Below are 13,298 nucleotides of genomic sequence, written 5' to 3'. Positions count from 1 at the left end.
TCTTTTGGATTATTGTTTCTTTCTAATTTGTTAGGAAAGGCCAATTACTATATGTAGTGGCCAATAACTATAGCAGTCAGCCCTATTCGTAGTAATTCAGATTCATGTATTATGGAAGTAACCTATGACCGCCATGCACTTCGCGTATTCTCATTAATAAAACTTAGCAAAATTTTGTGAAATTTGTAATAAACACTAATGTAAAAATGAAAGACAGGGACACGTGATTATCAAAGGGTTGTTAGATTTGACAGACTTTAAGGCGGTTCCCTGATCTAGAAGGAGAAAAATTTAAAATTTAAAATTTAAAAGCGCCTGCATTTAAGGTATCCAGGGGGCCTATCCAAGATAATAATCGTTTAATAAAAAACGCAAATCGAAAACTAAATAACGTATGAAAATAGTCACGTGACTTTTCGTAGCATCTGTCATTCCGATACAAATTTTACTTGTAGTTTGTCGATGTACGCATAATATCATCTTGCTGCAGCTTAACTTGCTTGCTGCATCTTATTGGGACGATAAATCGTATTGTTGCAGTGGAGTACATCATGATAAAGTAGGTATAAAAGCGCTAAATTGCGATCGCACAAAGCATTATAAATAAGTATGTATTTTATACTTCATTTGCAATTCATTCGATTGTGACGTAAAGATAACCAACCGGTTATTTTTGATATTTTGTCGTTATAAACGATTTTACAGGCAATTAGTAAGTTGCAACACGTGCTGGTTTATTTAATTACCTGCGTAGGTAGGTACTCCATAACTTCAATTTTAAACCCCTTGACAATATTTACCTATAGCGAGGCGCCCTATAGTGCTGAAAACCATCGCTGATTGACCAATCATTGACTGAAAATCGCAAGTAAGTCGGTAAGATAGTCTCTTAGGACACAAACACCAGAAAAATTCTAAAACTTGAAATTTTTAGCCCCTAAGGGGGTGAAAAGGGGGTGAAATTTTGTATGGGAAATTAATAACTGCTGAACCGATTTAGTTGAAATTGGATATGTAGATAGTTTTTAAAAGGGGGTTGAAGTTTGTATGGGGAATCAGTAAAAAGCAGATTGTGTAAAAGATGCCTCCAGATATGTATTTCAGGATTTTTAAGCATATTACAGAAAACTGGATCCTGCAAAAAACTGGACGTTAGTGGGAAAGAGATCCTCACCTTATCCCGGCTGTTTGCCACGGTTCATGGGAGCCTGGGTTCTGCATGGCAACTAATCCCAAGAATTCGCGTATAGTTATTGCGAAAGCGACTGCCATCAGCCCTTCCAATCCCGACGGGAAACTAGGACTTATAGGGCTTAAAGAGGCCATAGTCGATTTTGGAGCAAAAGTGTAAAATTTATAGATTTAGTCGTTGAAATTATACACGTTTTGTTACGTAATATCTAAATAACAAGTATTGATTTCTATTAGCACGTCTTCTCATCTTGCCTTTTAATAATGAGGTCGCGAGCGTGCGTCACCGGTAATGCATGAAGAGAAGGGGCAGTTTTTAAAAATTCATCAAAATATCATGGTGGTAAATTATACAAATTGATGTATAAGAATAGTTTCAGCAAATGTTGTAGATTGTTTAAGTATCAAAATTACGTTGAAATTAAGTCGATTTTTAGAGAAATTGCCACTTGTTTTGAAGTAATTTCTGGAGAAAATTGATTTCGTCTAACTTTCATTTACACTACTTCAAAGTCATAATAATAAAAATGTAGTCTGATAAACGTCAAGTACAGGATATGTGTAATACAAAATTACCATGTTTAGCAGTCCAAACATTACGAAATTTACAAATAAGAGCGACAAAATCAGTGCTTTACGCGCGTTTACCTAAACGTCCATCAGAAAAGCAAACATTACTAATTTAGTGAGTCTGTTTTCAAAAAATTTATCTGATAAAAGGTAAGATAAGAAGACGCGCTAATTGAAACCAGTACTTGTTATTTGAATTAAGATGTAAAATTTCACGGACTAAATCTATCAATTTTACATTTTTGCGACTAAAATCGACACCGGCCTCTTAAGTAGTCGTATTTCCTCGCGATCTTTTCCTTCGCCGGAAAGCGGCTGGTAAATATATCGTACATTAAGTTCCGAAAAAGTCATTGGTACGAATGAGCCAGTATTTGAACCCGCGACCTCCAGGTCGAAAGTCGCACGCTCTTACCGCTAGGCTATCAGCGCTTGTTAAGAGGTTAAAGTAAGTACGGCAAGTCTGCACGTATAGTGTGATCCGGAAAAACTAAGAAATTTAATTAAAACTAAGTACCTAAAGAAATGCTCTATCCGGTCCAATAGCTATTGTTACCATCTTTACGGGTGACTTCTCTATTGTAATGTAAAAACGAGGAATTGTTTTTGTCTTGTTTGATGATGAGGTTGGTAAAAACGCACGGAAACTTAGGCCAATGGCCTTTTCCGTTGTTAGTGATAGTAAGCCATTTTAACTGTCGATTTTTACCCGAGTTCCGAAGGAAGGTTGTGTTTTTCGAGCGTATTGTATTTAGGTGTTTTTGAGGATTTTTTGACCCCAAATGTCTAGACGATGTCTAGACGTCATTGAATGCGTGTTTCTTTCATTCATCCACCGTATCTAAAAGGCGTAAAAATCAGTTTAAAAAAATATAATGTGTTATTATCTTCGGTTCTTGTGAAATTGAATGAAATAAAAGTAGTCAAATTTAAGTTTAAATACATAATTATTATTCAAATTACAATTCGCCAGCAAGTGTTTGTATGGAAACGAAAACGTCGAAATGCACTTGTATAATAGTGAAACGACGGAAATTGTACAAAGTGTGTAAAAAAATATTAATTATTTGATTAAGGACAATTAGTATATTATATTCCAACTAAAAGTAAACTACGAATATTTACATATAAATATTGAAGGGAAAATTTAGGGTTTAAATAACCCCTGGATAAAAAAAAAGGATTTTTATTACTTGATACCTTGCAGATATTTTAATTACCTATTATAAATTGAATGAAAACGTATCTACTCCGAGTTTCTTACACACTTAAAAATAATTCATTACGACGAAAGGGGACGACCGCCTCGAAACAGGTTTTCCATACAAACGTTTTCCCCATTTTCCTCTCTGGATATTAACATTATTGAAAATCGTCCTCTATCCTCTTAAAACGTAATTCCTATACCGAGTGACTTGGTGAGATTACTTACCATTATTGTCGATATAGTGACTAGACTCATAATTTTTCGACCAAATCTGTCCATGAAGTAACCCAGGGGAAGTCCGACTATGATTGCTGTTGGAAATAAAACATTCACTTTATATAAAGTATATATAAGTTTTCATTTGTCTATTTATTGAAATAACCTGCATCTCTAAACAGTTTAAAATTTTATCATCTACAACAGGAATTTTCAAAAGCCGAGTTAAACACTACTTTTCATTTTAAATACAAGGAAAGTAAAATACTAGTGTTTTTTAGGGTTCCGTACCTCAAACGGAAAAAACGGAACCCTTATAGGATTACTCGTGCGTCTGTCTGTCCGTCTGTCACAACCTATTTTCTCCGAAACTACTGAACCTAAATTTGGTATACATATGTAAGTGTGTGACCCGAAGACGGACATGTAACCTAAACAAATGAATTTTAAACATGGGGCCACTTTTAATGTAAATGAGAAAATTAAAAAATAAAGTTTTTCAAACTATATCGTGTTACATATCAAATGAAAGAGCTCATTGTTTGAATTACAAATATATTTTTTTTATAATTTTAGGATAAACAATTTAGAAGTTATTCAAGAAAATAGGCAAAAAATTACCATTCCCCCCCCCTTAATCTCCGAAACTACTAGGTCTAAAATGTTGAAAAAAGTACACAAAATAGATCTTAACCTATAAAAATAAAATAAAATAAAAATCGTTTATTTCAGATCTGCATTGATCCATAACGGTGTTAATATAAAAAAAACCTAAAAACTATGTTAAGTACTAAATTAATTAATAATAGTACAATACTACTATAGATTACAGGAAAACCTATTCGAAATGTGCAGTCAAGCGTGAGTCGGACTTAATTACTTAGTTTTTGATCCTACGAGTTTGTAGGGTTTCGTACCCAAAGGGTAAAAACGGGACCCTATTACTAAGACTCCGCTGTCCGTCTGTCCGTCTGTCTGTCTGTCACCAGGCTGTATCTCATGAACCGTGATAGCTAGACAGTTGAAATTTTCACAGATGATGTATTTCTGTTGCCGCAGCGCTATAACAACAAATACTAAAAAAGTACGGAACCCTCAGTGCGCGAGTCCGACTCGCACTTGGCCGGTTTTTTTAAAGACATTTCACTCACGTTTCACATAAAAAATACATTGTTTAAATTGTGTAATATACGGAACCCTTGGAACGCGAGTCCGACTCACGTACACTTGGCCGGTTTTTAAAAACATGACTAAGTATAAATTTCTATAGTATTTCTTGAGGGTACTTTAAATTAACAATTTAGGGAAAAGTATCGGAATTTAGGGGATAGTAGGGAAGTTATCGTAGGGGTAAGTATGGAATGGGGAGTTTAATATCAGAATGGAAATTGTATTACAAATCCATTTAAACCCAAACTTCAATTGCATATCGTAAAAAAAATCCAAAAATCGTACTTGGAACTTAAAATGCTCTAGTGCAGAAACGTATAATTCTCTGCACGACTTTTAGAACAAAAATGACCCTCTTTCAGAGCATGAGAAATGAAAAATTAATTTATTGATGGTTTACCTGTGATATACGTAACGGACGCCGCCCAGGAGTACTCATCCTTGGTATACGGGTGGTCTATTGGGTTTTCTGAGGACTCCAGAATCCTTCTCATAGGAGACAGCCAGCCCTGAATCATGCCGAAGCAAAGGAGAGGGATCGATACTGGAAAACGAAATAGGGACAAGTTGAATTTTATAAGTAGCTAATTTAGTTAAGACAAGCCATATGTGAAACATTTTTCATGAATTCTGCTAATGATCGAACCTGGTCACAAAATTTCTTGAAAAACGGTTGAGGACTTATGCGGCCTGTAGGGGCTGTAACATCGATTCGCGCGATCGATAATATCATTGGATAGATCATTGTGCTTTTACTAAGTACATATAAAAGTGTAAAGTAACCGCAATCACAAACCTTATTATGTAACCAATATTATGTTCTTCATTTAGAATATTTATATTAAACATTAAATAATTTTTTACACGCCAATTCGAGAAAGGGGTTTCTCTTCCCTGCTAGGAGGGATCAAAGTGGCACTTTTCTTCCCTGCTAGGAGAGATTAAAGTGACACTTTTCTGTTCTAGGACATTATTTTTACATTTTTTTGCAGAGTATTTTTTTAGCTTAAATAATATTTTCAAACATCATAATTACCTCATAGGTGATGTGAAAAGTTGTATGTGTCACATGGTAGCAAAATTATTTCCATCTTGGGCGTAACACACTTGAATCCCTCACTACGCTCAGGATTCTACTTTAGAATCCCTCGTTACTCTCAGGAATCTATTATAGAATCCTTCGCTTCGTTTAGGATTCAATGTACGCCCTCGCCGTAAATATGTCATTTTGCTCCCTTGTAACACAATCTACTATTACGGTTTTGTTAGACTCACTTGTTCACTCGCACGACGTGTTTGTGAAGTGAGTCTAAAGTTGACTAAACCGTATAGTTATTTACGATACAAGTGCGGAAAAGAGGAAATTCGTAACGAGTGGCGATAAATTAAAACACGACCGCAGGGAGTGTTTTAAATCGACATGAGTTGCGAATTACCTATTCGCACGTGTATCGTACAACGATTTACAGTACATATGGCCCTTTAAACTTTCGACATATGCACGAAAAGTGCTATTTGACGCACTAGTGCGAGAAAGTAGCACCATATGTACTGTAAAAATTATTAAATGTTAGTATGTCTCACAACAGTTTAAATTCGATTCTTCATTTAGGCTGGGAAGTAGAAGAAGTAGACGAGAGGTCTTAATGAAATTTCATACAAAGTTGCAGGGCTAGGCCGGGAAGTGGCTGTGGTAGGGTTCCGTACCCAAAGGGTAAAAACGGGACCCCATTAAATACTAAGACTCCTCTGTCCGTCTGTCTGTCATTGTCACCAGGCTGTATCTCATGTCATGAACCCTGATAGTTGAATTTTTACAGATTATGTATTTCTGTTGCCGCTATAACGACAAATACTAAAAAAGTACGGAACCCTCGGTGGGCGAGTCCGACTCGCACTTGTCCGGTTTTTAATTTTCACTTCACATACATAGGTATGTTTTTGTGACACAGCATCATGGCATTCAGCCATTAAAAAAAACTAGCAATATTTGCTTTTTGGTTCGTTATGACATTCTGCCAATACGCCTATAAAAAAAAAACAATAAACGATATTTGATATATTGTGCAGTTTTTTTTGTAACATCTACAAAAAAATGCAATAATTTTGAATTGCAAACTTAACTACACAAATACACATTTAAAATATTTCATTTAAATTATTAGCGGGAAAAATGTCCACTCGAACCAAAAAATTTATTGCAACATCGCAAAATTGAAAAATTATCATTCTGTAATTCAATTTTATTGGATTTATTGCGTTGTTGATTTTGTTATTTATTATGAATTCCGACGAAAAATTAAAAACAATGTTAGTTGTAGGTACTCCTACGAAATTAAGATCGAAAGCAGAATTTACTTTAAATAACTTGCTGACGCTCAAAGGCAAAGTGTATGGTTGCTAATGGCCATTTTAAAAATTGAAAAACTAAGAAAACTGCCCACAGTTTATCGGAAACAGACTGGCATATTTTAAAGAACTGATAGTAACTATAAAATCGTCATCACTATATGTATGTGAAGAATAATATCAACATGAAATAGTAGATTGTGTCACAAGGGAGCAAAATGACACATTTACCGCGAGGGCGTACAATTGAATCTTAAACGAAGCGAAGGATTGTTAAGTAAAATCCTGAGCGTAGTGAGGTACGTATTGCTTTTCATATCATACTATATGAGGTAATTATAATGTTTAAAAATATTATTTAAGTCAAAAATAATGCGGAAAAAATGTAAAAATAGTGTCCTACAACAGAAAAGTGTTACTTTGATCCGTCCTAGCAGGGAAGAAGTGCCACTTTGATCCCTCCTAGCAGGGAAGAAAAAAGACTTTTTAGAATTGGTGATGTGAAAAACTATGTACAGTCGCCATCAGATATATCTGAGCGGCCAAGGTGCTCACAAATATCTGAACACGCCTCTATTGTCAAGGCGCTAGGTACGTGTTCAGATATTTTTGAGCACCTCGGCCGCTCCGATATATCTGATGGCGACTGTACCTACCTAAACTTAGTTATGTGGCTAAAACGACCGTCAGACGTACAGAATATACGTGTAATAAAAAATAAACGTGTAAAATGTAAGTGTGATATAGATATACGTGTTAGTGATATTTTGTGTCTAGTTTAATGTAAAATGACGTGTGACCTTCCAACCAAGAGCGCGTCAACTGCGCCCGCTAATTATAATTCATAAAAATGTTTAAAGTGTCTTAAAAGTTGTAAAAACAGTTTAATCTAATAAAGTTAAGTACAGTTAATAACGACAAATGTTATCTAAGAAAACTGTGGCGAACTCAGGATATTTGTGACTTTTAAAAAAGTGCATCATTTGTTCGTGTTATATGACAGTGAAATTGTGTTGTACATCTTGAAAATAACTACTTTTTACACAACTATTATTTTAAATAGGGCATTCTTACATATACAAGCAAGTTTTCTTCATTAAAATATCTGTATATACTACAAAACTTGCAAATTAATAACTGCCACGCCGCGTGAAATGACGGCGCTGTGACCGAAATGACCTCTAAGTTGAACATCATAACTACAGTGTAAATTTTCAATATGGACTAAAGAATAACATTAAGGACTGCAAATGAAACATTATTACTGTGCTAGTGGACATAATTATCAATGCAAACACTCAAATTATTCGTAACTTCCGCGCCAAATTCTTCGCAAGTCATTGACCTTTTACTGCAACTTAGTGAAAATTTTGTTTTTATGCTGCAATGACTGCATAAATAACAGTGTCAGTGTCAGTGTGTTATTATATGAATATAATGGACGTCAAACATACACACATACCCAGTGCATAGACATAGACTTGAAGCCCTTGAAGCACGTCACATAGAAAGATATCATAATATCGGTTAGAAGAAGTAAAAAATAGAGGGCGCTGTAAATATTTCCCTGCTCAAAATGACCCGTCTATGCGAAGGATGTTTTCAACCCATTCCCGGGAGACGTTATCTTATATGTTCAAAATGCTCTCAAATCTACGATTTAGAATGTGCCAATGTTAGTGATCGACGATTTGACAACATTATGTCACCGGAGCATAGAGCAAACTGGGTCTGCCCGGAATGTATAGCTAAGATGCCTAAAAACATTAATAATGATACCCCCGCCAGCCCAATATTGGCCTGGCATCCCATTGGCAAAGATACGGGCACATTACCAGATGATTCTCTAATCGATTTAGAGCTTGAAGACGAAGCAAATATTACATTACGAAAAAGAAACATATCAACGCTTTCATCAAATGATAGTTCGATTCCATCCCCAGCTCGAACTGTCGTAAATGCCGCAGCAGACGGTACAATGTTAGACTTTATAACATTCAAAGAAGAGACCATGACCAGATTACTGGCTCAAGAATTAAACATGCAAGAAATGTCCTCAACTTTACAATGTTTAAAATCTTCATTTAACGACCTAAATGCTAAGTATGAACACTTGAGAGAAGATGTTGACAAACTGCTCGCATCTGTAGGAAACGTGGATGGGATACAGAACATCACAGAACGCATAGAAAGCCTGGAAACAAATAAAAATCAAGTAAACACGGGAATTCATATGATCAAACAAAAACTAAATACCACTGAGAATGAACCCTTGCAGTGTTCTTTTACTGCAAAGCATTGTCTATCCCAGAATAACGCATCTCAGCGAATGCTTATCTCCGGCTCCGAAACCATAGATGAAACTTTAGTACAGACAGAAGAGGCCAGTAAAAATAAACGAAAGAAAGTAAAGGGCGCGAATTGCGCAACAATTAATGCAGTGATATCGCCATCAACTTCGAGTGCGGTGAATAACAGAAATATAATGAAGGCCAATGAGATCGGCAATACACCTAAGGCCACAAAAACCAATGACAGAAATATTAAATTATGTATTTTGAGTAATCATAAAAAGCTGGGAACTTTGCAAGCTATTGAAAATTCATTTGAGGAGAGCGTCGAATATTATCACCACTCTGTGCCTGACGGAGGAACAAAAGACTTGCTTGAAAACATAGATAGAAAATTGGAAAACTTTACCCATAATGATTACTGTATTATATTTCTAAGTGAAAGTGATTTATCAAAGTCTGAAAACAGCATCGAGTTTGTAAATTATATAAGAGAAAAACTCCAAAAAATAACACACACCAATAAAATAATTTGTCTTCCTACATATGTTTGCGGAGCTCTCATATATAACTACAAGGTCGAAATGTTTAATAACTTGTTGGCTATGGATATGCAAACAAATAACTATGCTTATATATTTGACACAAACCGGGATCTTACTTATGATATGTTCTGTAAATACTCGGGAAAAATTACTAAATATGGCATTAGGAGTGTATTTTTAAGCCTGAAAAATTTTATATTCAATGTTTACAGCCAAACTACAACCGTTAATGACAGCAGTACTCGCTCCCAATCTACACAAGATTTTAATAACAGCAACCAGTTTTTTCGATCATAATTCTTTTTTAAAGGGTAAGGGCAATCAATTACGCAAAAAAATACTTAATTGTAAAACAAAAACACTTGGGCAGATATTTTATCAAAATGTAAGGGGATTAAAATCTAGAAGAACAGAAATTAAAAATATTCTGCAAACAATAACTTCAAGCTGTCTAATAGCTCTTACTGAGACCCGACTAGATGACAGTGTGTTCGACTCTGAAGTGTTCCCGTCGACATACAGTGTACTGCGCTGCGACCGAGCTGGGGGACGGGGCGGCGGCGTGCTGCTCGCGGCGCGATCGCCTTATTCCGTCTCGCGGCTCGATTGTAAGGCGAGTAAAGATGATGAGATAGTGTGCGCGATGGTCACCAGGGGTCGCACACGCTTTATTTGCACTGTTGTGTACCTAGCACCTAAGGTGACTGATAACAAATATTACTCCGTTTTTGAATGTATAAGAAGGATGATAAATAATTCTAAACTGCCAGTAATTATACTAGGAGATTTTAATCTAAACTCTGCGAGTCCTGCTGTAAAAAGTGAATTTGAAATATTTCTTGCTGAATGTAATTTGTTACAGAAAAATACTGTATGCAACGATCTCGGTAGAATGTTAGACTTGATTTTGGTGAATGAGGCTGTGGTCGGAGTACAGGTATCTGCATGTGAGGGTATTGTTTCTAAAGAAGTACACCATACTCCATTAGACATAAGGATCCAAGTTAACACAAAACAGACTTCTAGAACCAGTCAATACCAAACCCGTAGTGAAACAGTTTCACCACCACAAAGAAATTATTGTAAAGCTGATTTCCCTCTTTTGTATGCTGAAATAGCTATCAATCGATGGGACGATACCTATTCTCATAATAATATCAATGATGCAGTCTCTGCTTTTTATAGTGCGCTCAACAGAAATATTGCCAATGCAGTGCCTTTTAAGGTACGTAAAATACATAAAACCCGATACCCGTTATGGTTCTCCCCAGAAACTATCAAAATGAATAAGCTAAAAAATCATTATCACAAATTGTATAAACAAAGTAACTATCAAATTAATGATCTGAATTATAGTTTATTTACATATTACAGACGACAAACAAAAATACTGTCAGAACAGGATTTCAAGATATATAATAAACGCGTCCAAATGAACATTAAGCAAGACGTTACATCATTTTGGTCCTATGTTAAAAGCAACCGGGTAAATAACGAGCAAGCCACTTTTGGTGATTTAACTTCAGCTCAAATTGCCGAACAATTTTCAAAGTATTTTAGTAGTGTATTTCTACCAGACTCTCCCATATTAAATGTTCATAATGCAAGTCAACACTGGGATCCGTCACATCACCTTATTTCCATTGACCACATTAATGAAAATGATGTACGTACAGCTATAAAGCGACTGGCTCCCAAGACCACGCAAGGCCCAGACTCCATTCCACAGTATCTCGTGCGTGACTGCTGCGAAGCTTTCGTGAAACCATTATTATTCATTTTTAATTTAGCCATTAAAACACACACTTATCCATCTAGCTGGAAAATCTCAAAAGTTCTCCCAATTCATAAAACTGGTTCTAAATCGGATTTTAAAAACTATCGACCAATTGCCATTCTTTCTGTGTTTGGTAAAGTATTTGAAAGTATTCTATATAAAAAAATTTATCAACAATTAAAGGGATGGTTTACTGACTCCCAGCATGGTTTTATACATAACAGATCCACCAGTTCTAATCTCCTCAATATTGTAACGTACACAGCCCACCATTTGGATGACAGAAAACAAGTCGACGTTATATATTTAGATTTTGAAAAGGCTTTTGACAGGATTGATTGTGATATTTTACTACAAAAAATGGCCAAGTCAGGTTTTTCCGAAATACTGTTAAAGTTCTTCGCTAATTATCTTTCAGATCGAAAACAATATGTCATGTATAACGCAGCCAAATCCGAAACATACTCCGTCTCCTCTGGTATAGGTCAAGGAAGCAGTCTTGGTCCGCTATTATTTCTAATAACTATAAATGATCTCCCGGATTACATTAAGCATTCGTTAATACTGATGTTTGCTGATGATGTTAAGCTCGCTTTGCCTATACACGATCAATCTGACATTATCAAGCTCCAAACAGATATTGATAGCGTGTACCAATGGGGTGTACGTAATAGTTTACATTTAAATACAAGCAAATGTGCAGTCATGACCTACTCAAAGACGCCACACACCATGGATCGATCTTATACATTGAATGGTGAAAACCTGCAAAGCGTTAAAGATATGCGTGACCTCGGTACATCTTTTGATTCAGAAATATCATTCAGTCAACATATAATTAAAATTTGCAAAAGAGCGAGAAAAGCCCTCGGCTTTGTTATGCGCCAGTCAAAACACTTTAATATTTGTCATGTCATTACATTATTATATAATGCATTTGTACGTAGCCTACTGGAAACTAACTGTATTGTATGGAACCCGCACGAAAAAAAATACATTCTTCTTATTGAAAAAATCCAAAAGTCATTTATTAGGTATCTCTACTGGAAAACACATGGGTACTATCCCTACATGTATCCCACGCCGTTTGTATTGGGAATGGTCTCATATCAAAGACTTGAAGTACGAAGGCAGCTTGCAACAGTAAAATACTTTTTTAGAGTAATACGTGGATCAATAGTTAATCCATTGCTACTAGAATATGTTCATTTTAAGGTACCGACACCATTCGTTAGAGCTACTCTCAGACCTCGCATTTCACCAATGTTCGTAATTCCTAAGACCAGCACAATGACACTAGTCACTAGTCCTCTATTTATCGCACTTAACCATATTAATAACATAATTTTACATAATCCCACTCTTGACATATTCTCGCAATCAGAACCGAAATTCCTAGCCACAGCAGCCCGCTACCTAGAATCAATATCCACGCCCACAACTATTAATATTAATTAATTTAGTGATAAGCATATTATTTTAGTTTTAAGTACATATATGTTTATAACCCATAACTTGCATGTTTGGTTTAACTGTAAATGTAAAGTTGGTTAATAAATAAAATAAAATAAATAAAATAAAGTTTACTTTAAGTTTCCCTAGAAATAAAACATTTATTTCGTGTAGTTTTTATTTATTTATTTCGCTGCATGTTTGAGAAAATCACTATACATACCTCAGCGTGAAAAGGGGTTGTCGGCCTCATAACTATTCGGCCTCACTCTCGTCACGTCTATATGCATTCGGCCGGCAACCCCTTAACCCCCTTTCCAGCCTCTGTAGTAATGTACCTATACTATCGGATTGTTTTTTATAAGTCGATAAAGCCTAATGACTACACACAACACACGGAACAAATTATCAGTAATGACAGATTAAGTTAATGCACCTATTGAGTTACAATAGTATCCGGTATCGTTTACAGACCGTTTTGCAAAATTAAGCTAGTAATTAGATATCCTATGATAGACATGCCACGATTA

General features: G+C 35.5%; 1 protein-coding gene across 2 annotated transcripts in view; it reads right to left on the bottom strand.

Moving 5' to 3' along the window:
* LOC134750919 (facilitated trehalose transporter Tret1-like) overlaps positions 1 to 13,298 on the bottom strand; it is a 32,665-nt gene that overhangs the window by 16,299 nt on the left and 3,068 nt on the right. For both annotated transcript variants that reach the window (XM_063686171.1, XM_063686172.1), the window contains exons 2-3: positions 4,755 to 4,898; positions 3,194 to 3,279 (exon numbers count right to left, since the gene is read on the bottom strand). In XM_063686171.1, the coding sequence (XP_063542241.1) occupies positions 3,194 to 3,279; positions 4,755 to 4,898 (230 nt within the window). The remainder of the gene's footprint in view (positions 1 to 3,193; positions 3,280 to 4,754; positions 4,899 to 13,298) is intronic.

This window comes from Cydia strobilella, chromosome 21 (genome assembly GCF_947568885.1).
Source record: "Cydia strobilella chromosome 21, ilCydStro3.1, whole genome shotgun sequence".
Classification (NCBI taxonomy): domain Eukaryota; kingdom Metazoa; phylum Arthropoda; class Insecta; order Lepidoptera; family Tortricidae; genus Cydia; species Cydia strobilella.
This window is presented reverse-complemented; position numbering and strand designations above follow the sequence as displayed.